The sequence below is a fragment of the Apodemus sylvaticus genome, chromosome 4 (genome assembly GCF_947179515.1).
Source record: "Apodemus sylvaticus chromosome 4, mApoSyl1.1, whole genome shotgun sequence".
Lineage (NCBI taxonomy): Eukaryota > Metazoa > Chordata > Mammalia > Rodentia > Muridae > Apodemus > Apodemus sylvaticus.
The window spans coordinates 14,397,968-14,423,754 of NC_067475.1; the positions used below are offsets into that span (position 1 = coordinate 14,397,968).

Here is a 25,787-nt window from a genome sequence, read left to right on the forward strand (position 1 = left end):
AATATAAAGCCAGCCCAGGTAACAACTGCTGCTCTGAACTCATAATGAACACATTAGAATCAAACACTGCTTTGTGTTCTAACATCAACGTCCTTCTGTAATTCCCATTTTGTATAACACTTTATCTATGAAATAATTTTCTAAAGAACCTTTTTGTAAAAGGCCAGAGAAAAGAAATAAAATTGTTGAATGGTTTGGCTTGGGGAGCTCTGCCCTATCCATCCATCCATTTACCCATCCATCCATCCATCCAAATGTATATGTCTGTTTGTCTACATGCATGTGTGTAGGTAGATGTCTATATGTAAGCACACATAAACACGAGTGGATTGTGACAGTCAGTCAGGCCTGGCCAGCGTGTGGGTATATGAATGGATATGTATCTGTGCATATTTCCTGTGTGAAGCATCTTTATCCTTTTCCTTTCCTTCCTCTCTGGTTCACAGAGTTAACCCACTTAGACAGAGAGGCTTCTGGTGACTCTCCAGAGAAGGGAGCGCCAGCAATGAATCCTTTTACTTAACCTCCCACTGCTAGACAGCAAGTATCAATCTCCAGATATTAGCGCTTATTAAAGTACAAGGAGTAAAGAGTTAACAAGGAGCTAAGTTTCCAGCACTTAATGAAGCCTGGAACAGTAAGAGTTAAGTCTCCCTAGTGCTTATTTAAACCTAAATAATTAAAGAAAGCACAGAGAGTTATGTTTAATAAAGCACAGAGTTAAAGAGAAGTCAACAGCAACAGCTTTTAATCATAAAATAGGCAAGAAAGTTTTTACGATTTCTTTTTTAAGTTATCAGCAAGCATTTATCACAGTTAGAGAGCTAGAAGCCCATCAGTCCTTAAGCTATGCCGGATGCTGTAGCCCACTTCAAACCATTCCACACCAGGCTGGCTCCCAGAATAGGAGAAAGAAGGCGAAAGATTAAGAGAAGGGAAATTACTAGGTCCCCTCAGAAGTCAGGTCATTAGGTCACTCAGAGGTGACCAGACTGAAGAGCTGGATGGAGGAGGCTGTCGTCAGCACTGGGGTGGAACAGGTCAGGTCTAAGCAGAGCTTAGATAAAGGCACGGTGTGCACTGGCTCTCTTGTCATCGCAATCCTCAGGCCTGTGACCCACCGTAGCTGCCTCGAGAATGCAGACTGAACCCCCCCCTCTCTGTGTGTGTGTGTGTGTGTGTGTGTATGTATAGACACCTTAGATAGATGGGGTGTAAGCCTAAACATGAACTGCTTCAAGTGTACACTGTATGTGCAATTTGAAAGTACTTTTATATAATACTGTTATGTGACTCCATTCTCACTGAGATGTCTTGGGAGATCAAATGTGAAATTCCCACCTGAAGCGTCCTGCTACACACTCAAAGTGGCGGTTGGGGAGCAGCTGGATTTCTAATTTCCAGATCATGGTGCTAAATCCTTATAAGACACCTGTTGTTAACACTTAACAGGCCAGTGAGATGGCTCAGCCCTGCCACCAAACTGGACAACCTGTGTGTGACACCTGGGACCCACACAGTGGAGTGGCAGAAGAGAGAGTTGGTTCCCACAAGGTGTCCTCTGTTCTCCACACCATAACATTTTACACATTGTAATGCTGGAAATAATTTCCAGGAGAACTATGAGTGAGAGGATGCTTGTGGAGTACCAGATGACCTCCATTTTCCCAGGAAAATTCCTAGGCCTAGGAATGCAGAGTGCAGTTCTGAGATGCCATGGTGAATGTCCTCTGTCCTGTACAGCAAAGCAGGTCTGAGTGTGTGGCTCGCGGCCTGGGCTGTTAGAGAGGAACACTTACAACAGTGCTTGTGCCGTCCTCTGCTCTTTCTCTGGGTTTCTTCTTTTGAGGAGAAAGGAGAGAGATCATCTCCTTCTTCATCTGCTGGAGGACCTTCTTCAGCTCCGCGTTCTCCATGAGGATCTGCTTCTGGCGGTATTCATAATCGTTCAGCAGGATCTTGTACATTTCATCTTCATTCCTGGGGAGAAAGCACAGCTGTGACAACACACGGTGACAGCAAGCCCTGCTGCACTGGAGTCCAGCCTCATGGCCGTACCTGGCTTCTGTTTTATCCGTCCTCCATGAGCCTCGTTTCCCATCAGCTCGACCCACATAATTTAAAACATCCATGGCTACAAATGCAAGCACAAAACAATCAATCATCAGACTCCACCCGTCTTAAAACCCTACCATGCCTGAGACCCTACCACACTAGAGACCGAAGCTGATGATACTTATGTCAGGACCCTTCAAATACCCTGACGTTCAGCAAGCTCTTCAAATGCTAAGCTTGCTTCTTTCCTGACTGGGAGAAGGAGAGGAGAACCCTCCAGTTGTTAAGGGTAAAGGATGTAAAAGTACTTCTTAGAGGAGAATGCAGCAAGGCATACAGTAGGCACTTGATGTTACATGTCACTATTAATTTCATTGTCAGATTATAAACCGCAGGGTGTAGAACAGAAATCAAGCTTTCCTAGCACTCAGCCACAGCCACCATGTACGTACTGTTAGGGAACTTTTCCTATGGTGGCAGAGAAGGCAAGATCAACTAACTCAGTGTTCGGGCCATTACAGAGAAGGCTTGCTGTGTCCTATTACCCACATCACTGCTGCCATTGCTGAGGAGAGAGCCCTCAACAGTACTAATGTCCCATCTTCCCCAGACGGACATGGACCCATCTGGTATAAGAAAAAAAAAAGCTCTCATAATTCTAGGATTAATAAGGTTAAATATATTGTTTCTGATTGGGCGTGGGACAAGAAACAGCCACCCACCCTCCAGGCTGCTGCTGCTGCTGACACTTTACAAAGCTAACTGTAAAATCCTCTCCTGACACTCAAGCCACTCTGATGTGTACAATCTTCAGTTTTCTATGGGACTCAGTTCTGCCTTGCTTTCCGTGATGGATCAACTCTGTACTGCTCTTGCTGGTTTGCGAGGGGCTGTCCCCGTGGGCTCACACGCTTCAATATGGTCCCCAGTGGGTGAAACTGTATGGAAGGGTTAGGAGATGTGGCCTTGTTAGGTGGTCAGTGGGCGTGAGCTGTGATGTTCCAAAGCCCATGCTATTCCTTACCTGCTGTACCTGCAGGCTCTTTCTGCCTCAGTGTCCCAAGAGGGAAGCTCTCAGCTCTGGCCTAGCCATGTCCTGCCTACCCGCCCACCTGCCGGCTTGTCTGCTTGTTCCCTGCATGGCTGTCATGGGCAACCCTTTGCAACTGTAAGCCTAATAAACTATTCTACAAGCTGCCTTGGTCAGGTGGTCCTGTAGCAACAGTAGCTAAGACAATAGGTAAATAGTGATGCTGACCAAAAGGACTCAATGTTTTGTTTCACAAATCAGCTGTCTCAATTTGTAGTCTGCGTGGAAATACCTACATTCTAAAGCCTTACACAGATGAGCCCCTTAACTCTTCAGAGCTCACCCCACCCACACTCCTGTCACAGCGCACCTATGTTTTTATCCTTCTTGTTCATAACAAGCTGGTGCAGACGCTCTTTAAGTTTATTATATTCACGCTCCTTTCTCTTCACATCATGATTATACTGAGTAGCCCGACTGGCTATGATATTTTGTAATTTTTGCACCTGAAAGAAAAAAAAAAAAAAAACGCTTTCTATCAAACAAGAATTGATAAATCTGCTAAAACTCAAAAACTCAAAAGGTCAAATAAGCCCTAGTACCCATGCACCCACATAAATAAGTGTTTATATTATATACAGTATATTATATGGTATAAGCAACCTATAATGTACTATATAACATGTTATACTATATACAATATAGTATTATATATGTATATGTATGGTTTAGTTAGAGATTCATTGTCCATTATTAAATACTAATTAAATAGGGTTAAAAATAAATCTGTCTCTATGGGCTTTTAAAGAAACAGACTCCCAGGGCTAGAAAGAGATAGCTCAGTGTGGTTCTTGCAGAGGACCTGGGTTCAGCTGTCTGGGTCAGCACCTCTAGGCTCCAGTCCCATGGCATCCTCTTCTGGCCTCCACGGGCACCAACCATGGACATGGTGCACAAACACCCACCCGTACACATAAAATAAAGTAGTAAAATATAAAATAATAAAGTGAAATGTAAAATATAAAATAAAAAAGAACTAGACTTCCTTCCAGGATTCCTAGTTAAAAGAACAAAACACTGAAAATAATTTTATGGACAGAGCAATGGAAACCCAATGGCTTATTCTCAGATGCATTATAAAACAACACCTTCAAAGCACTAGTTCCATAATTCCTTGTCATACAGTGATATCAGCACTGAGTTAGAAATCAGAGGTCTCGGCATCCATTAGAGCAAAGCTCAGTGTGCTGATATCTGAAGTAGGAGTAACTTTTTAATGTGAAACGCCACAGCGTTGTGCTTCTAGGCAAGTTCTCTGTCCTCTGGCCATTTTATCCAGCTAATTCTTTATCTAGGTGAAAAACCAGTAACACTCAGCACCATGCAAGGGCTTGAGGGGACAGATCTTGGTACAGAGCACTGGCCTGGCATGTGAGTCCCTGGGTAGGCACGAACCAGAGAGCAATCAGCAGGCTTCCATGCCTGAGCAAGTCCTTGCTGAAGTGAAGAGGCAGGGGGTGGGGAGTGGGGGAGGCATGGAGCCCTACATCTGCGACACAAAAGATGCTGGAGTGAAGGGGCGTGGTCCTGAGTACAGGAAGGACAGACAGAACAGGGACACTACCTGTTGCCAGGAATTAGTAAGAAAATGAATGGTCCATTGTGTATATATACCACAGTTTCTGTATCCATTCCTCTGATGAAGGACATCTGGGTTCTTTCCAGCTTCTGGCTATTATAAAGAAGGCAGCTATAAACATAGTGGAGCATGCGTCCTTATTGCATGCTGGGGAATTCTCTGGGAATATGCCCAGGAGTGATATAGCAGGATCCTCAGGTAGTACTATGTCTAATTTTCTGAGGAATCACCAAACTGATTTCCAGAGTGGTTTTACCAGCTTGCAATCTCACCAACAATGGGGAAGTGTTCCTTTTCCCCCTACATCCTCACCAGCATCTGCTGTCCCCTGAGTTTTTCATCTTAGCCATTCTGACTGGTGTGAGGTAGAATCTCAGTGTTGTTTTGATTTGCATTTCCCTGATAACTAAGGATGCTGAACATTTTTTTAGGTGCTTTAGAGCTATTCGAGTTTCCTCAGTTGAGAATTCCCTATTTAGCTCTGTACCCCATTTTTTAATAGGGTTATTTGACTCTCTTGTAGTATATATACACAATAGAGTATTATAATTCAGCTATTAAGAACAGTGAGTTCATGAAATTCTTAGGCAAATGGATGGAACTAGAAAGTGTCATCCTGAGTGAGGTAACCCAATCACAAAAAAACACACATGGTATGCACTCACTAATAAGCAGATGTTAGCCTAAAAGCTCAAAATAAACAAGTTACAATTCACCTCAACAATACAATACAATACAGCTCAAGAAGAAGGAGGACTTAAGTGAGGGTGCTTTGGTTCCTCTGAGAAAGGGAACATAGGAGCAACAAGGGAGGCAATGTGTGGAGCAGAGACTGAAGTAAAGGCCACCCAGAGACTGCCTTACCTGGGGATTCATCCTATAAACAGTCACCAAACCCTGACACTACTATGGATGGCAAGAAGTATATACTAAAAGGAGCATGTCATGGTTGTCTCCGGAGGGGCCCTGCCAGAGCCTTACAAATACAGAGGCAGATGATAGCAGCCACCATTGGACTGGGCATGGGGTCCCCAATGGAGGATCTGGAGAATGGTCCAGAGGAGCTGAAGGGGTTTACAGCCCCATGGGAAGAACAATGATTTCAGCCACCCAGATGCCCCAAGACTCCCAGGGACTGAACCATCAACCAAGGGGCACACATGGTTCCAGCCAAAAATGTGACAGAGGAAGTCCTTGTTGGGCATCAGTGGGAAGAGAGGTCCTTGGTCAGGTGAAGGCTCAATAGAGGCCGTAACAAAGGGAAATGGGGGGTGGGGGTGGGAGTGGGTCAGGTGGAGGGGCATTTACGTGGAGGCAGGGGGTGGGAGGACAGGTTGGGGGTCTTTGGGGAGGGAGGAAATGGGGAAAGGTTTTACCATTGGCAATGTAAATGAAGACGATACTCAATTAAAGAAAATGAATGGTCTTGGGGCTGGGGCAGGGGCAGAGGACAGGCACAGGACTGTCCACCCATCATGCCGGTGTGACACAGGATGTATAGACTGTTCTTTTTTAAAGTGAACTGACCATTATGTCACCTGTCAAATTTCAAAAACCAACAGCTGACCTCACATGGGAACAGACAACTCACCTCATCTTTCTCATTTTTCAGGAGCTGATGCAAATTCCTGTTTTTGCACTGTAACTGCCTGTCTCTCTCCTGAAGACCAATCATCTCTCGCCTGGAGGTTTCCAACTGTTCCTGGAACATGAAATATGCCACTTGAGCAAAACAGACAGGAGTCAGGAAGTGTGTGTGCCCTGAGAAGGGCGGTGACAGATCACATGGGGAGCTACAGTCCCCTTTTCAGTGGAACCAGGAACATTTGTTTAAAGTGATTACAACCAAGTTTAATAGATAAAATCGTGTGCCTCATTTAAATTCATTTTTATTTTTATGTACAAGAACTCCAATGTAGTTTCCTCGAAACCTCTTCTTCTCTGACGCTGCCACTGAAGTCTTCAGAGGTCTCTTAAGGCTGTGATACTCAGGAGCACACTTCACAAGACATGCTCACCTGCACGAATACTGTCATCCTCTGGGGGATGTGGGACTTTAGGGAGCAATAAATGCCCCTAAGTGTGCCGAGGCTGGAACACTATCCTCCACGCTACCCAAGTTCAAGTCTAAACTCTGAGAAATTACAAAACATCCTAAAATTCATATAGAAACACAAAGGGTCCAAGGAACCAAAGCTCATCAATACGGCACAGTGAGCCACAGAACTGCATCTCAGGTCACAGAACGCAGCCACAGTGAAGAGAACAGCAGAGTAATGCCATGACAACAGTTATGGAGGTCAAGGGGATACGGCCGAGGACAGAGAGATCACACAGCTGTAGTCACCTCATTTTTAACTATGACCTAAAAAATAGACACTGGAGAAAAGACAGGCCATTCGCACACTGGGAAACAGGAGGAGGAGGCCCCACATCTCACCCTGCAAACCTCCAGCTCCAGACGGATCAAGGACCTTAGTACGAGACACAGTGAAGCTGCAGGAGGAAAAAGCAGAGGAAGCACTTCAGATGGAGGGACAGGCAAGGAGCTGATGGACAAGGGTCCAGTGACACAGAAAGTGACCTCAAGAATGGAAGAGCAAGACCTCAGGGTGTCAGAAGGGTGACCACAGCAAAGGAAGCCTCTGCGGCGGAAGGAGAAAGTCTTTGCTAACTAACTCCACGGCTGTAGGATCTGACACAGTCTGTAAAGGGACTCAAAATTGTAATCAAAGTCCCAACTCATTCAATAAAAGGACAAACGCACTGGCTACACAGTTCTCAAAAGACAAAATGTAACTGGCCATAAACACATAAAGTGTCAGCATTCTTAGCCACACAGGAAGTGCAGATGGAAACCTGCAGTGAGACTGCACGTCACCCTAGTAGTCAGAATGGCTACTACAATCTCCTAACAAAGCAACTGAAAATGCTGGTGCAGACATAGGAAAGAGGAGACTCTAGGCACCGGTAGGCACGGAGGTTTCTCAGGGAACTAAGAACGGAAACACCACATGGCCCTCCTAGGTCTCCGCTGCAAGGATTCTCAGCCAGCACAGCGATTGATCAGCGATCAATTGATCGATCGTCACGCCCTAGCTTCCTGCGATTCTGCTCACACCAGACAAGCTAAGAAATCTGCCTAGGCAGATCAACCGAAGACGGTATAAAGGACATGTGACACAGCATGGGTGTGCCTGTGTGTGCATGTGAGTGAAGTTTTATTCAGTGACATTCATGAAATTATGTCACTTTCGTGAAAAACACATGAAAGAAAATATCATATTGTTAATCTAAAAAAGCCAGACTCCCAACAATAAATGCCTTGTTTTCTCTCATATGTGATGGAGATTAAATATGTTGGACAACTTTGGTACCAGGGCAGGAGGGCACTTAAAGGGAATGGAAATCAAGAGAGGTCGGTGATGTTTGTGGGGGCATGGGGGAGTAGGAATCTGGGGATGAGAAAGACGAAATACAGCACATTTTCTCTCATGCAGATCCTGACTTAACTCTACATGCACGGCATGCCCACAGAGGGACTCCACGGGACGACATGGCGGAGGAGGAGAGCCTATGTGAGGTGGATATAGGGAAGGCACAGTAAGGTTGTGAAATTGTAATAATGCAATCTATCTTGTGTATGTCAATCAAAAAACTAAAATAGACCAAACAAAAGCTCTGCAAAATTCCTACAAGTTGGCACTGTCTGAGGCTCCCTGAGTCTCCCCCATCTGAATAGGAGCATGTGCCCGCACTTCCCCTACCCCATCATCAGAGTGGCATGGGTACAATGTCTCCCCTCCTTGGTGCCACCTCATCCCGGTACCATCTGGAGCCCAGGGTCCAGCTACACACTCACGGGCTGCAGCAATCCTCACACTCTGCACCAGACCTCACATTCTCCACCAGAGCTCACACTCTGCACCAACCTCACACTCTGCACCAGACCTCACACTCTGCACCAGACCTCACACTCTCCACCAACCTCACACTCTCCACCAACCTCACACTCTCCACCAACCTCACACTCTGCACCAACCTCACACTCTGCACCAACCTCACACTCTGCACCAACCTCACTCTCCACCAACCTCACACTCTGCACCAACCTCACACTCTGCACCAGACCTCACACTCTCCACCAACCTCACACTCTCCACCAACCTCACACTCTCCACCAACCTCACACTCTGCACCAGACCTCACACTCTGCACCAGACCTCACACTCTGCACCAACCTCACACTCTGCACCAGACCTCACACTCTGCACCAGACCTCACACTCTGCACCAGACCTCACACTCTGCACCCACCTCACACTCTGCACCAGACCTCACACACACACTCTGTACCAACCTCACACTCTGCACCAACCTCACACTCTGCACCAGACCTCACACTCTGCACCAACCTCACACTCTGCACCAGACCTCACACTCTGCACCAGCCTCACACTCTGCACCAACCTCACACTCTGCACCAGACCTCACACTCTGCACCAGACCTCACACTCTGCACCAGACCTCACACTCTGCACCAGACCTCACACTCTCCACCAACCTCACACTCTCCACCAACCTCACACTCTGCACCAACCTCACACTCTGCACCAGACCTCACACTCTGCACCAGCCTCACACTCTGCACCAGACCTCACACTCTGCAGCCTCCATAAACCCCTTGTGGCTCTCTGAAAATAGACACCCTCTCCTGCCTTCTCCAGGACTTCATATATGGTGTGTGCTCTGTTTGGAATACCTTTTCCAGATGATAGCAAGCTTCTGAATCATTCTTTAAATCTTGATCAAAAGCCCATGAACAGCAAGCGACAGGGTGTGAATCAATCACATAAGTCAGATCTAGAAACCTTACAGAGTTAGTTCTGTCCTCAGCTAACCTAAATAACAGATTCTGACCCAGGTCAAATCCAAACTAGAAGAAACGCCAGTCAAACACTCTGCTCTGGGTAGTTCTAGCTCATTCCTTAAACGAAAGGCCTTGGTCTGCGACTTAACGGCATGATTCCATCACACAGCTGCGCACTGCTTACCCACACGGCACTTGGCCAACAGTACGCAGAGAAAAGAGCACTGTCTCCAGGTGTATAGGTCTGCATCAGCCTGATATCCACTCAGGTCCTGGTGAGGGGGCCTGAATCAATGTAGCACGTACAGCTCACAGTCCTGGAAAGCACTGATAAGCAGCTTCTCCAGCCCTGCAGTCCCCAGCCAGCCAAGACACACAGCAGATAATCTATCTGTCCTTCAGGCAAACCGGATATACAAGAAGCTAAGAGCACTGTGGGGGACAGCGTTACTGAACCTGCTCTGAGGACAGACAAGACACATGAGGTAGTGACGGGTTAAAGTAACATGTGACTTCTAGAGAGTGCTCCCAAATCTACCCGGAGCTCACCCACAGAGGAGTGTACAGCACAAGCACTTTCCAGCACACCCTACCACCCTGCCCTCCACACCAACCCCGTACAGCACACCCTACCACCCTGCCCTCCACACCAACCCCGTACAGCACACCCTACCACCCTGCCCTCCACACCAACCCCGTACAGCACACCCTACCACCCTGCCCTCCACACCAACCCCGTACAGCACACCCTACCACCCTGCCCTCCACACCAACCCCGTACAGCACACCCTACCACCCTGCCCTCCACACCAACCCCGTATAGCACACCCTACCACCCTGCCCTCCACACCAACCCCGTACAGCACACCCTACCACCCTGCCCTCCACACCAACCCCGTATAGCACACCCTACCACCCTGCTCTCCACACCAACCCCGTACAGCACACCCTACCACCCTGCCCTCCACACCAACCCCGTACAGCACACCCTACCACCCTGCCCTCCACACCAAACCCTTGCTCTCAACACAACAGACTTAAGATGCTGACTCTGGTTTTCATTGTCTGCTCTTGAGTGGGGTAGGAAATAGAAACAGCAGAAGAAAGGGCAAGAACTGACAGATGGAAAACCACAAGGAAGCCGACTTGCCAAGAGCATACATACATTCACAAAGGCTTTTCCTCCTAATGGGTCCTAATATAGAATACTGAGGAAAATCGTTTGTATGGGTTATATTCTTAATAATATGCAACCATAATGTCTTTGCTACACCATGATCCTCTTTTCTTGGGGGAGGAATATATTTTTATAGAAAAACAAAACAACAAAAAAAAAAAGCTTTTTATACGGAGGAAAAAGAAAGCAAACCAGGAATCAGGAACAGCATTCTATATGGTAAGAGGGTAGGTCAATGGCCCTGTGCAAGCACCTGCTCCTTTACACAGAGAAAGGTTACCAGTGGCCACAGGAACGCACAGCCCTCGCTGCAGCGGTGGCGTCCTCACAGTCAGGTGCCGTCTGGTCGTTCCCCGACCCCGCTCTCTGGTACGCACACCATATCATGGGGTAGTTCTCTTGGCATCAATGTGTATGCAGCACCTCTTTTGTCAGACAAGGCTGCATGAGGTGAGGGAATCCTGATTTTCCCCAGAATGTATTTCTAACTCTCCTCAGATTCAGCAAAACCTCTAAACAGTAAGTTCAAGGCCTTCCGCACAGACTGAGAAGCAGAGCAGCCAATGTGCGCACATTTCTGGAAATCACTCTTCCTAAGTGGCCTCCTGTGGTCCCGTGTGTTGTAGCACAGCACTGCGACAGGAGGATGGACGACTGTACCTTAAGTTTGGCGTAGCAGCTCTGCAGGTGGTCCATGTCACTGCCCAGCTTCAGATTCTGTGTTTCCACACTTTCCTGGGCCAGAAGGTTCTTCCGCTGAAGCACCAGCAGTTCATTCATACAGTTCAGAACAGCAACTATGTTTAATTCTCTCTTTGTCTCTTTACTTCTGGATTCTTCATATAAGGAAGGAAAACCGAAGGTAGTCAGCTCCTGAGGGGAGAAAACGTCTGCTTAGCAGTTATCTCTGGGAAGACACTGGGCCAAGAGCAGGCGGCTTCGGCTCAGCGAGAATGAGCTACAGAACCAACCGCACACTGATAAGTTAGGAACAATGTGTTCATTCTCAAACCTGAGGAAGTTTGTGAAGTCACAGACACAGAACCATGTGCACTCCAGACTCAGCCCACTGTGCACATTCAAAATTACTATGAAGTACAAAATACACAGGTTTAACTTGTCAACTGAAACTTTCAACATATAACTGTTTTTCAGTGAATTAATAGACAAGTCAGTGAAAACGGAAAAACAAAAAATTATTCCCAGATCAGCAACATTAAATATTCAAAGAATAAATACAAACAACTTTAAATTCTTTGGTGAACTTTATAGACTGATAATTTTCTAGAATCTGAACAGTCACCCATGACCTGGCACAGGCGATCCAGGTGCTTTATCAGTAGAATGAGCGGCTCCCAGTCAAAGAGCCTGAGGCAGGAGGCGCCCAGGGGCCGCAGACATAGCAGCTAACCTTGTGTCAGCCCAGCTCCACGGTGACTCTACAAGTCTAAGACCCTGGCCACAAAGGCTTGGCAAATGCTTTTCTTGTGGCCTTGACATTTTGTGGCACATCACATGACATGACATGTTCTTGCTTCTTATAAGAACACATTACCTGATCTAGATAGGAAATACTTTGTTCAATGTTCTCTCCTGTGCAGAAGGCACTGAAAACACCGTGCACGTTTTTTGATAAAGGAATTGAAGAGCATAGTACTTGCTGGGAGTATAAACTTGACGGAGACATCTTTGTTTCTGAGGTATATTGAGAAAGATTTTTGTTTTCTGAAAATAAAAAGCATTCAGGCAATTATAAAGCTAACAAAATCTCCATTATCAAAGATTCTGATTTTCATACACAGTACTTTAAAGTTAGGGCCAACACACTTTCATGTGAAATCTATACATGTCTATAACAAAACGGTACATTAGTGACCGTTCTTGGTAGATATGTTAAAGGAATGCCTACCTCAACTCCTACTACTACATTTATGAAAATAGGATCAACATATTTGTCTGTGACATTCAGTTTATGTGACTAAAGGAATCAAACTGAAGGAGCCAATAGGTTTTTTTTTTTTTTTGGCCAATAGATTTCAAATGCATAAAATTTTCCTCAAAAGTAGTAAATAATCTCTTGTACACCCAAAGCACAGGTTTGTTTTTTGTTGTTTTTTTTTTTTTTGTTGTTGTTGTTTAATTTTAATTTTTATTTTTTGGTTTTTCGAGACAGGGTTTCTCTGTGTAGCCCTGGTTGTCCTGGAGCTCACTCTGTAGACCACGCTGACCTCGAACTCAGAGATCCACCTGCCTCTGCCTCCCAGGTGCTGGGATTAAAGGCGTGTGCCACCACTGCCTAGCTCAACTTGGCTTTTTATAACTTCACTGACAATGAAAACTGAGTATGTGACTGGCACTGGCAGCTCCCCCAGTCATCGCGTCTTCCGTGGCTGGGGTGGGTAGTTTACACTTTCCTCAATTGTTCCTCTTTGGAGGCGTCTGCTGGACGCATTACCTGTACACAGAACTGGATCTGTAACAGTCATCCAATCTCCCATAGCAGGTTCCAGAGCCAGGGTTCCTGAGGAGGCGGTTCAGTGCTGTGGGGTACAACAGCTCCCGTCACTCTCCTACGTGAGCATCTCCTTAGCAGGCAAAGAGCAGAGACAGCAAACTTAGAAGGTGAAACCCAATGGAGGCCAATGTACAAAGACTCTGTATGTCCTTTGAGTTTCTGACATTTCATTCTGTGTGCACATGAATGTTTTGCCTGTGCTCCATGTGCATGCCTGGCGCTCATGGAGGTCAGGAGGGGGCATCAGATCCTCTGGAACCGGAGTTAAAAATGGTTGTGAGCCACCATGTGGTGCTGGGAACTGAACCCAGGTCCCCTCCCACAGCAGCCACATGCTCTTAACCACTGAGCTACGAATGCATGTCCTTTCAAACAGAAGGGGTCTGTAAGATTGATTCCTATGCACATAGAGGAAATAGTGGGTACTACTGTGCTGGTTAGTTTTAATGTCACCTGACACTTCCCAGAATCTCCTGGGGAGGAAATCTCAATGAGGAACCATCTAGATCAGGCTGGTGTGGAGACATGCTTGGACGAGCTAAATATGGGCAGCACCATTGCATGGCTGGGCCTGGACTGTGTCAGAGAGGACAGTAACTGAACAACGGCTCTTGGTAGTGGGAGCACAGAGACCAACTGTCTCACTCAGCTCCTGCCTCTGACCACCACCGACGGACCACAGCCTAGAATTACAAACCTTTAGATAACCCTTTTCCCTTAAGTTGACTTTGATCGGGATATTTAATTATAGCAACAGAAATAAAAATAGTGTGTGTATTACAAACTGTGTGTATTTGTATTAAGGTTAAAGATTTCCCAAGATGTGCAGTGCCTGATTTGATTCTAAGGCACACCATAACACATAATAGGGACTATTTCTACACTATGTCCTTTACAGTACAGAGCTTATTTCTGAGAAGATGAAGCCTTCTTGGCTAGTAGCCCCACGTTTTGTATCTCCTAACCATATTAGGAACTCGTTTACATTCTAAGCGCCAGCATGGCTGGCTCAGATGTAGGAGAGGACATTCCTACATAGGTCGTTAGGCAACGCCATCTCATACCCCGAGAGCAGAGCTGGCAGTGTGGGTGTGCTACCACCACTCACAATTTTATCCTAAGAAGACAATGCACACCAAGATTCACTTCAGGCATTCTTCATAATAGAGAAATCAGAGACATGTTGCGTAGAAATCTGGCACATGCAATAGAACTGTGTGCAGACTTAAGCAAACCTGTACAATTAAAGTGGCTAAGAAATATCACAGACCAGAATTCGACGAGCAAAGTAGAGTAAGACATAACGTTTTGTTTCCTATCCATGTTTCCACTTTTTAAGAGATGAGAAGTAGTTCTACCACAAGAAACACAACTCAAGTGAAATGATACCTGGCATCTCGCAGCAGGTTTCCAGTCAGCAGCGGGCGGAGGGTGAAGAGGGTGGGCAAACAGGTGTGTGACAGCCGCACTACTGCTCGGTGCACTCAACTGCAGTCAGCTGACAGGGCCAGCTGGAGCTGACGGCTTCCAACTTTTAGACATGATAGAATTCTGGCCTTTCAAACAAAACCTTCCTATTTTTAAATATTAGAAGCTAATTAAAAGAAACTATGTGATTTATCCCATGGGCAGAGTGAATGGGGGATGTGATCGCCTTCTGGGGTTCTAGAAACATCCTGATCTAAGGAGACACACAATTCATTAAGATGTATAGTTAACATATAAGCTCTTGACTATTAAGTTATTACTCAATATCTAACAAGTCAAATCAAGTGTACCACTGCATGGGGCATGGACCCATGACTGTTCATATAAACAGAAAACATGCCGTGATCTAGTGAGGGCTAGATTAGTCTCCCTCATTAACAGGTCTGACTGAGCTCTCACTATGCACCAAGCAGTTTCTAGGCAGAAAGGAAGGTGTGTTTTCCAAGTTCTTTTTGTGGAACAGGTACGCTGGAGATATGTCAGAGGCAGGTAGGTAATCTCTTAGCAGAGTGATTAGAGCTATATAAAAAGCAATCTCGATAATATGAAGGTGTTTTGTGACAGTATCTACATCAGTCAGGGCAAGTTACCCTGGGATGGACCAGTTCCGGTTTGAACATGAATGAACCTCAGAGGTTTGTAGGTTGTAGCCCCCCAGCTGGAAGCACTACCTGAGGGGTCCTGGAAACTCTATGGTGGAGCCCAGCTAGACCAATTATTACTGGGCTGAAAGCCCTTGGGCCAGCTGGCTGCTGCTCTACTCCCTTCCTCTGTGACAAGGTGAGCTAGTGTCTTTTCTTTCTTTTCTATTTATTTTTCTATTTATTTATTTGTTTGTTTGTTTGTAAGTACACTGTAGCTGCCTTCAGACACACCAGAAGAGGGCATCAGATCTCATTATGGATGGTTGTGAGCCACCATGTGGTTGTTGGGAATTGAACTCAGGACCTTCAGAAGAGCAGTCAATGCTCTTAACTGCTGAGCCATCTCTCCAGCCCGTGTCTTTTCTTCCTTCCTTTTTTGTTTGGGGGTGGGGGGGATTCTTTGTGTAGCCTTGGCTGTCCTGGAACTCACTTGTAGACCAGGATGGGTTTGAACTCCAAGACCTGCCTGCCTCTACGTCCCCAGTGCCGCAGCCACCAACAGCATTCTCCACCTCGTGCATCCCACTGCCTGTGCAGCTACACAGTAGGCCTGCCCTGGACTGTGAGACCTGAACCAAGAGAAACCTCTCCTCCTTTCAAGCTGTTTATCTGAGGCACTGGTCACAGCTACCACAAGAGGGCGACAGTGAGCAGAGGTCTAAATGCTGTGGAGTCCCAAGAAATGGTCTATGTAGCCCAAGTAAGGGAGACAGAAGGTGCAGAGACTGGAATCCGAATTGGCAAGTAAGACAAACGCTCAGAAAGCAAGGCTGGAGGACAGCAAGCTGGATTTCGGCTGTGCAGGAGGAGTGTGGAGGGGGTTTGAGGTAGGGAACAACAGGAGCTTCTTTATGCTTTAATTGGGGCCATTGTCATCACAACAAGCAGGCATTAACAGTAAACACTCGTGACAATAGTGAGGCTACAGCCACAGCACAGGTTAGACCAGTGCCACAGTTCAGGACCAACCACAGAAGCAGAAACATCTGCATGAAAAGGAGATGTCTCCTCCTCGAGAGCCTTTCCGGCTCAAGCTGGCCTAAAGTAGAGCTGCAGCCAGGGCACGCCTAGATCACAGAGCAGCACACAGTGCACCAGAGCAGGTGATGGCGTGGGATTCTGCACAGCACACAGGGCATGCGCTGGGACTGTGCTCCACATGGGTGGCAGGGTAAAGAAGAGATCCTCAATTATTTTGACCCTTAATGGATGTGTCCTGCACCAGGAAGAGAAGCGACAAAAGATGAATCTGCATCAACCCAACTTGGGACCTTCCGGGACACAGCTCTAAACAAAACCACATAGAACAGGAAACAACCTATCTGTCTGACAGCTTTGTTTTGGGTACACGACTCTACCTCTCTGAGCTCTGGTTTTTCACTGGTCATATCCCATAATGCACCACCAGTCAATATCCCATAATGGCAACATACTTTAGGGTGATGCTTTAGCATTAAATGAGACAGAGCATCAAGTACTTACCGCCCTGCTTGGCACTGATGCACAATTAGCGGAAGTTCCTGTGCCCGTCCTCATTGCCGGGGCAGATCCCTGAGCTCAGCAAGGTGGGAGGGGGTTTCTTTAGGCTCACAGCCTCAGAGATGTCACCCCACCAAGGGCAGAGGGAGGGAAGAAGGATGAGGGGAAAAGGATGGGAGAGGGGGACAGAAGGGGCTATGCGACCGTGAGCATGCGCTTTCTCCTTTGTTTCCAGGGAACCCAGGCTTGTGGGGTGGGGCTGCCATCAGAGTGGATCTTCGCTCTCAGTACCTCTTGGGTCATGTACGCACTACAAGTGCACATCAGCACCAAAAGCGGCCATCACAGCCACCAGTCAGACACAGCTTGGTCTGCTACACCTGACAGGATTCCGAGACAGGCAGAAATCACTGCTGCTCTCAAGGAAAGGGAAGCACAGGCCTCCAGAAGACCTGGAACTGATGTCTGAACAGACGCCAGTCAGTCACCTAACCTCATGACTCTGCTGTCCACACAGACACCGGGCGTGATCTAGCCCTCTGTAATCCGCAAGAGAGCACAGCGAGCCGCGGCCTCACACCGGCTTCCGCACTCCCATGGCACCTCCTTAACCTATCCCAAAGGAATGCTTTCTAGGAAGAAAGGCTTTCCCAACTCATCAGTGTTTATGCCAAGTTTAGTTCATGCTCAGTTTTCTGTGTCCAGTGCTGGAAACTGAGGCTCAGAGAGATTCCGAGAACTGCCCGGGCTGCGCTTCTCAGGCTCGGAGTCTTGAGCCCTCTCAGCCTCCACCGTCCACAGTGTGCAGGACACCACTTAGAGCATGGCGTTCCCACAGAACACAGACTCACAGCCAAGCCAGCCTGTGTCTGCACACGAACCAGCATCTGGTTTACAAATATTTTTATCCTAAGGTAAACTCCAATTCAACGTCAAAACTAGGCATTTCACACACACACTTGAGTTCCGGTTAATCCCACCCATCCTTCCCACCCATCCTTCCCATCGTAGTTAGCTTTTCTAAAGCCTCAGACTCAGGTTCTTAATACACACAATTTTTAGAGCTTCAGTGTGGGCAAGCTCTAAGAAGCCCCTTTTGTCCTGGGGTTCTTTATCCTGTTGGGATAGCCTGGGGTCATTCTTCTACTAGGTATGGGCTGAATCTAGTGAACGACTTCTAACAGTATAGGCAACATGATATGGTTAAACTTTGAAGATCAGGCTATGTGTAGCTCCATTTGAGTTTTTCCTTCACTGTCTGTCAGGGTCCCTTCTGGACAAAGCAAGCTATCCTGTTGTGAGTACCTGAGAGGAATGTGACAAAGAACTGACTGACACCCTTGGCCAACAGGTCACCAGGCCTGCCAAGAGTCAGAACAAGCGGGAAGCAGATTTCGTCTGAGCCCTGATAAGGCCTGAGCCACAGGCAGGCACTCAGCTACGCGCTGCCAAGAGTCTCGGTGCAGGGAGGCTGCGAGACAGCACACGCCTGCTGTGATAAGCTGTGCTAAGTTGAAATCATTTGTTATTCAGGAACAGATAACATATGTTTTAAAAAGAAAGAAGTACTTCTGAGTCGCCTATAACACTACTTTCTATGCATCCTGATGAAACGAGCGAAAAATGATACTAGGCACCACAGATGCCAGGCCTGGTTTAGGAGGAACAGAACCCACTATTCTCTTTTTCCTCATGTGATGCTCAGTGGTTCCTGGGCTTCTGGAGGAGGGGGGAATGGCCTAGTCTTTGTGGCCAAGTCCCTGGCACAGAGCAGGACGGAGCACAGCTCTACTCAAGGACCAGAGCCCCCCCCCCCCCCCCTCTGTTGTTCCAGCCACCAACTCTCTTCTTTCATCTCACATTCTTACCTGTCTCGTCTTTTGCAGGTAAGTGCATACTTAACATTTCTGTACACCCGTAAAGACCAACACAAATCCGTGAAAACGCCAATGAACATCCCGCGACAAGTCAGGGTGTCCATCCTGGCGAATGTGTGTGAAAGACACACATGCCCAGTCCGTGCACTGCTCATTTCTCCTGTCCTGGTCACCCTAGATCTGTCCTCTATCTTCACCAGGGAACGGAGCATGCCAGAGACACCACCTTCATGACCAGAGCCTCTTTACACAGCAAGTGCTTTTCCAAGCTGACTCGCAAGTCAGACAGCAAGATGTCGTATACCTACAGAATTCTACAACACACGCCCATCAAGTGTGAGGGAATAGCAGCTGTCCCCTACACAGGAACACAAGAGCGTGGTGCCAGCTGGCTCCTAAACACTGCACACGAGTTTTAGTAGTTCACTAACATTTCTGTTAAAATATCACCAAGCTGAGTTACCAGATTGTTGGAATACGAAAATAAAATTGTTAAAATCCTTCAACATTAGTAATCTTTTAAATTCATAGAACTTAAAGATTCAGTTATCGACATGATTTTATCTCTCAAAAATTGAAATCTACTTACTTAAAATGAGTAATGCCTTTAATTACAATTTCATTCTAGAGGAGACTATAGCTTGTAATTTTATCACACTGTCATCTACAAGAAGAAACACACTAAATTCAGCCTTAGTTTTAACAAATTTAAAATCTAAGTTATTTCACCTTTATGGCATAGTACTATAGATGCACCACAGATGAGGCTTCGGCAGAGCTCCAGTGCAGTGACACAACTGGTGGGCATTCAGTTCTTAAACAGGCGCAAATTTGTCATAAAATACTTCCACACTAGAAGGGCCAAACTCAAAACCTGTCATCACCTTATTAATTTGCCTTCATGTTGAGTTTAGGGCTGTAAGGAAGATTTTCAGTTAGGGAATGCAGTGTAAACCATCGGGGCCTCCATGCCTGGTCACATGTCTGGGATCCTATTCTACCTAAGTCACTTCCCACAAACCATCTCTCCAAGCTGGTCTCCTCACCTACATGATAGGGGCCACAGTATCTATTTCTTAAGGCTGATGCAGGTACTTAGACAACAGGTGCAGAACCAAGCCAAGTATAACCAGACGACAGGACACTGGTCTGAAAACTTCAAGAGTCCCAAGTCCCCCTCACTACATCCCTGTGTACAGTACTAATTACTTTCCATGGTACGACAATTAAGGCAGATGTAGGTACTGCGGGCAGGGTCACAGGGCTAATGAAGAGCAGGGGCTGAGCCAGGATTCCAGCCCCAGCCCACATAGCCACTCTCCTGGCCATCTGGTCCCACAGAGCGATCTCTTCCTCTGTGAACCCCACCAAAGACAGGATGCTAATCCTATCTCCCAACTGGGCAAAGGCTGAATAAAATAGTGTGGATATGCAAATTATGATAAAATCGTGAAGACATGATTTCAGTGATGCCCTAGCTAGATGTGGCAGGAGGAAACTACTTTCTTTCTAGCACAGGTAGCTGGGCACTGCGTGAAGCAGTCCTCACACATCCAACACACACATTGCTGCAGTGGGAGAGACTACATGGCACATGTAGGAGTGGGTCTGGAAGCAGCAGCATCCTTCACAACAGCAGGGCAGGAGCTCAGGGTAGAACCCTGCGACAACCCAAGCACTTACATACTCCCAAGATGGGTGGTTATCGGAAACCTGGTGACACACAGCACATGAATTATAAGGGACACACAGCAGAAAGGTCCTTCAGAGACAGGAAATTTCACACTTGGTTTTTAATTATGCACAAATGAAAACAAATGTGATAAATCTGTATTTTAAGACACAAGAATAATACAGAACTCAGCGATCGTTGCCTTATAGAAAGGGGGCAGAGGAGTCTACATACAGGTATAGAGAGGTTACTGTCAAAGGCCACTTTTGTATTACATCTTTTATTATTAAAGTAAATAAAGCAAGTTCCCGACAGACTGAGATGAGAGCTGAGAAAAGGAGTCATCAGTAACTGCCTGTCTCACAGGCCCAATGACCTGAGTTTGGATCCCAGGAACCCTTGGAAAATCCAGGTGCTAGAAGACAGGAAGCAGAGACAGGCAAATCCATGGACAGTCACAGGTACCCTATCATTAGCCGTGTTATTTGATAATGTCAAGGCAAGCTGAGAGAATTCCCATCCTTCACTCTGGATATATTAGGAGTGTATAAGGCTGGACTGGAGAGATGGCTCAGAGGTTAAGAGCACCAACTGCTCTTCCAGAGGTCCTGAGTTCAATTCCCAGCAACCACATGGTGGCTCACAACCATCTGTAATGAGGTCTGAAGCCCTCTTCTGGGACTCTCTGAAGAGAGCAATGGTGGTGGACTCAAACGTATAAAATAAATTAATTTTAAAAAAAGTGTAAAAGGCTGTATCAGGATGTTTGGAACATTGTAGTTTTTCCTCCAGGTTTATAGCTGTAGATTAATATGTAGTTGACATATGGAATCTGTCTCTTTAGTGGCAAAGTCCCAGGCCAGGAGCAGACTCTGTCTCAAACAAAAGGTGGGAGGCACCTAAGAACTCACACACTAGGTTGGTTGTCCTCTTACCTTCCACACGAGTGCTGTCCATATGCTTACCCATGCCCATGTGACCCATGCATAAACATACATGCACTCCCACGCATGCACACACACACAATGTGTGGTGAACCAAGGAATACAAACTAGTTAATTGTATGTACTTAAAATCTTTTATAAACTTTTAAAAATATATACTTTTAGTCACATTTAAAAAAATATGTCCTTCTAGTCATGGGGTACAATGAGCCAAGGGTCCTGAGATTCAACTGCTTTATGTCTTCCCTGAAAGTATAAAGACCAGTTTCCAGAGACTGGCAAAAGACCGGTGGAGTGAGGATAAGAATACATGTGCTATCTGATGTGTACAGCTAGCGAGGGAAGCAGTGACAGTCCCAGCATCCGCCATGGGAAACAGTGACAGTTCCAGCATCTGCCACAGGCCACATGTGGCTCACTGGCTACATCCCTCACTCCTTAGATGGCCATGGGAAAGGAATGGGTGGGTACAGCCCTATTCTGTTGATGGAAGAAATTAAGAGACAGTTTATCCACAGCTACACCCCCGGGGGAGGAAAACAGGAGCTACAGTGCCCTAGGATCCTGACTGGACAACACTGGGCAAAGGTGGAAGGCTGTGAGCCCGCCGCTTCATTACAGGGTCTCATGACTCCTCCCCAGCCATGTCCAAGTTGCTGTCACGCCCTTTTATTCTAGATCTGACACTCAGGGCTATTCTATAAAGGGAAACAGTACTCAAGGTGCCCTCTTCTAGCTGAGAAGAACCAAGACCAAGAGAACATTATATTAGGTAGCCAGTAGCCCTCAGGAGTCTATGTATCTATGGACCACGAGAGCATTACGGGAACTTATATTTGCTCCTGGAATTCTTTTAAAGAATTATTTTGCAGATTTCCTTCAAACTTAACATTTCTAAAGTAAGTTCTATTTTTAGAAGCCCCAGTACTTCTTAGTGCTCACTGTATTCCAGGAACTAAAATAAGAAAAATTTAAAAGTTTTTGTTTGTTTATTTGAGACAGGGTTTCTCTACGTACCCCTGGCTATCCTGGAACTCACTATGTAGACCACGCTGGCCTGGCAAACACTTTAGGGATACACAAGCAGTTCAGTGCAATAGAGTCAGGATAGCAAACACACGAATCAGCAGCAGTGCACTGCCTAGCAGGGACAGCCAGGCCTCACCTGGCACTACTCAGGAGAGACCAGGGAGAAATGCCAGAAGTTCAAGGCTGTGAAGTGCAGCAAAGATGTGAGGCCCACAAGCGTTGCACAGCGAGCTCTAAAAGCAAGCCTAGCTCAGCCTCGGTCACTGTCGTCAAATCCTTTTATACTCTCTACAAACATCACATGTCCCCCATAGGTCTTGCCTCAGCTGACATCATTCTGCCAATCAGCCCGAGTTCACGGAAGAAACTGCAGCACACCACCAGAAGTTCTTTTGTTGTGTCTCTATGTAGTCCTGACAAATGCAGCTCAACTACAGTGTAAGGTGAACCAATACATGTGTGTTTTTAGCAAAGAATCCTTAGTCACATGTCCTTTTACATGTTTGCTTTAGCAGAACATCCTTTCTTTTGTGTCTGCTTCAGCTAAACCTTCCTTCACAAGTCTGCCTTAGCCTCTCACCTGTGTCCACTTCAGCTAAATGTTCCTTCACGTGTTTGCCCCAGCAAAACACTACCCAATACAACTGACTCTCCAAAGAACCCTCAAGTTTCCACTTCAATACCCAGGTCCAATTTTTATTATACAAGAAGCACACGTTACTTTTATAAAGTTAAAAAATTATATCCTCAAGAACGACGTGGCAAATGAAGTAGTTTGTGGTCATTATGGGCATCTTGGCGGAAAGGCACACAGAGGACAAAAATAGTCAGGAGCTGGACGACGTGAATCAGACAGAAAGGACCTGTTCTCTCACGTAAGAGCCTGTGTTTGGTGCTAGGCCCAGTGTCATGCAGGGCAGATGAAGAAGGTTAATCAGTCTGTAGAGACAAGGTCAGGACAGAGCACACAGGGATGCTTCTGGAAGTGTTGAGTGGAGGTTACAATTAAGGGCAGACGCAGCCAACCTTTTGACACTGTGAAATGAAATCATCATCCACAAAATTCACCCATGAGAGCCACACAATCTAGTGACATAAAACAAACAAAACTGAAGACGCTTCACCCAAATGTCCTATTTTCAGTACTTCTGACTTTGTGTAGAGTCACATTCTAGGTACACGAATGGGCCAACGGCCTTTCTTCTGCCTGAGACCTGTTCCCTCCATTAGAGCTATTAGCTTGTTTATAGTTTTCTTGCTTTTGGTTTTGAGACAGAGATTTCTGAGTAGCCCGGGATGGCCTTAAACTTGGAATCCATCTTTCTGGCCTCTAGAGTGCATGGACTTTACATGTGCCACCAGGCCCGGCTAATCACAAACATATTACATAGATAGTGGGTATGCCAAATGTTCACTATTTCTGTGTGTATTACCAGGGTACATGTATGTAACCAGCACAACTGATTGCAACAGGAAGTAGTCCATAGTATTAGCATCCCTCCACCATTACAAACAGGACAAGCCCTGTCTGTGGTGGTGGATGGAGTATCTGACTAGGGAGACTATGAAGGAAAGATGCACACAGCTGCACATGTTCAGAACTGTAGTCAGACAATGCTGTCTAGTTTCCATTAAGACCTGCTATTGATCCCAGCATCTCATCTCTGACACAGCTTCAGCCTGACACTTTTTGGACCTCCCATCCCTTAGGGTCTGCCCCGGGCCATGACTGGTTTTGATGGTGGCTACATCTTCATTGCCTTTGGATCTCCAGTCCTGGCACAGAAGAAAACTCAACAAACACCTGCTTGAGACAGCCATTGCTGCATTTTCAAGGCTCCTGTCAGCTTCAATTAAGTGCCTGGTGAAGAGCTCTCGGGTATTCTCTAGACCATCAAGGTCTGGAGCCCCATGGACTGCACCAATTATTAACTTGGGCAGACATACTCCACCTCAGAAGCAATATAATCCCCAACAAACCCTTTAGATATCCCTTATTGCCCTCTGGTCAAGGTTCACAGCACAGTTCATGCTTGTCACTAATGCAGCTCCGGCAGCCACATGGACACACCAACCACCTGTAACCTGCACCTGCTCAGCTGCGCGCAGTGCACCAGTTGCTTGGCGAGCGCCTGTCAGGACACAGCTGAAAGGCCTTCTCTCCTAAAGTCCTCCCACATTAGCATTTCTCCCCTTCTCCACACAAAACCCCCTAAGTACAAAATATTCAGAGCAACACATCTTTTTATCCTTAGGCCTGGCAAGTAGCAGCTGAGTGTCTGATAATAAATGTTTACTGAAAGAATAAATTTATTAACAAACAATAAATCTGCTCCTATACTATACAAAATATTGGACGAACGTCACATGGTATAAATCTAGGTTTTTCCGTTACTAATAATGGATGGTGTATTTCTCTACTGTCTCATCCTGTAAGCTCATGAATCTAAGGTAAGATGTGTGTTCATAACCACCTAACCATAATCACCCACGAGGCAGGACAGTCACACAGTCTCGTTAGGAACACATGGCTAAGCCAACAAGGTTTGTTCACAGCTACTGTAAAAGATACAGGAAGCTATCACTAAAAATCGCTTTTGAAATGGAGCCTAGGAACACAGGGCTATAAGCCCAGCTTCTGGGAGGCTGAGGCAGGAGAATTACAAGTTCAAGGACTGCTTGGGCAAGCTAGTGACAAGGTCACCTTGCCTCAAGGCGCCCCGGTTTCACTGCTCAGCGACAGAACATTTGCCGTGCCTGTGCACAGCCCTGGCCTGCTCCCCAAGGAATGTGTGAGGGCATTCAGAATGAAAGGGTGTTGTTTGTTTTTAAGTAGAATCTGTATGTTGTGCTGCTCTGACTGGAACTCCTAAACTCAAGCTCTCCCCCTGCCTTAGCCTCCCAGACAGCTGGGATTAAGGCAAGAGCAGCCACACTAGGCTTACTGCTCCAAGGTAAACATGAATTCAAATCACTGTGGAAAAGTGCTTCCTACGTGTGTTCTCTCTTTCTCTCTCTCTTTCTCTGCCTCTCTTAACCCTCCCCTCTCTCTAGCTGAATGCTAAGTGAGGGCACATTCACAAAATCTGTATCCTAACCGGTTTGGGCCAACAAGCAGGTTTGTCTAGTTTTCAGTTTTAAGAGCGCCCAAGTACAGACTCTGACTGGGCTGGGCTGGAGGCCTCTGAGCTAACACGACCAGTTAACTTTTCCATGTGGTGTACACCTGCCTGAGCAAGCATAGGATGCTATGGCCTTAATACGCCTTGTCACAGGCTCCGTGTGTCATGGAGAGAGCTGCACGGTTCATCCTGGAGTGACCGGGCCTCAGCAGTTATCTCCAAGCTGCTGCAGTGGTTACTTAATCCC

General features: G+C 46.5%; 1 protein-coding gene across 3 annotated transcripts in view; it reads right to left on the reverse strand.

The window, feature by feature from the left end:
* The window catches only part of Ssx2ip (SSX family member 2 interacting protein), a 35,906-nt gene that overhangs the window by 8,815 nt on the left and 1,304 nt on the right, over positions 1-25,787 (reverse strand). For all 3 annotated transcript variants that reach the window (XM_052178997.1, XM_052178996.1, XM_052178995.1), the window contains exons 2-8: positions 13,226-13,355; positions 12,326-12,495; positions 11,431-11,643; positions 6,316-6,426; positions 3,456-3,591; positions 2,059-2,134; positions 1,800-1,980 (exon numbers count right to left, since the gene is read on the reverse strand). In XM_052178997.1, coding sequence (XP_052034957.1) covers positions 1,800-1,980; positions 2,059-2,134; positions 3,456-3,591; positions 6,316-6,426; positions 11,431-11,643; positions 12,326-12,495; positions 13,226-13,268 — 930 coding nt within the window. In that variant the 5' untranslated portion in view covers positions 13,269-13,355. The remainder of the gene's footprint in view (positions 1-1,799; positions 1,981-2,058; positions 2,135-3,455; positions 3,592-6,315; positions 6,427-11,430; positions 11,644-12,325; positions 12,496-13,225; positions 13,356-25,787) is intronic.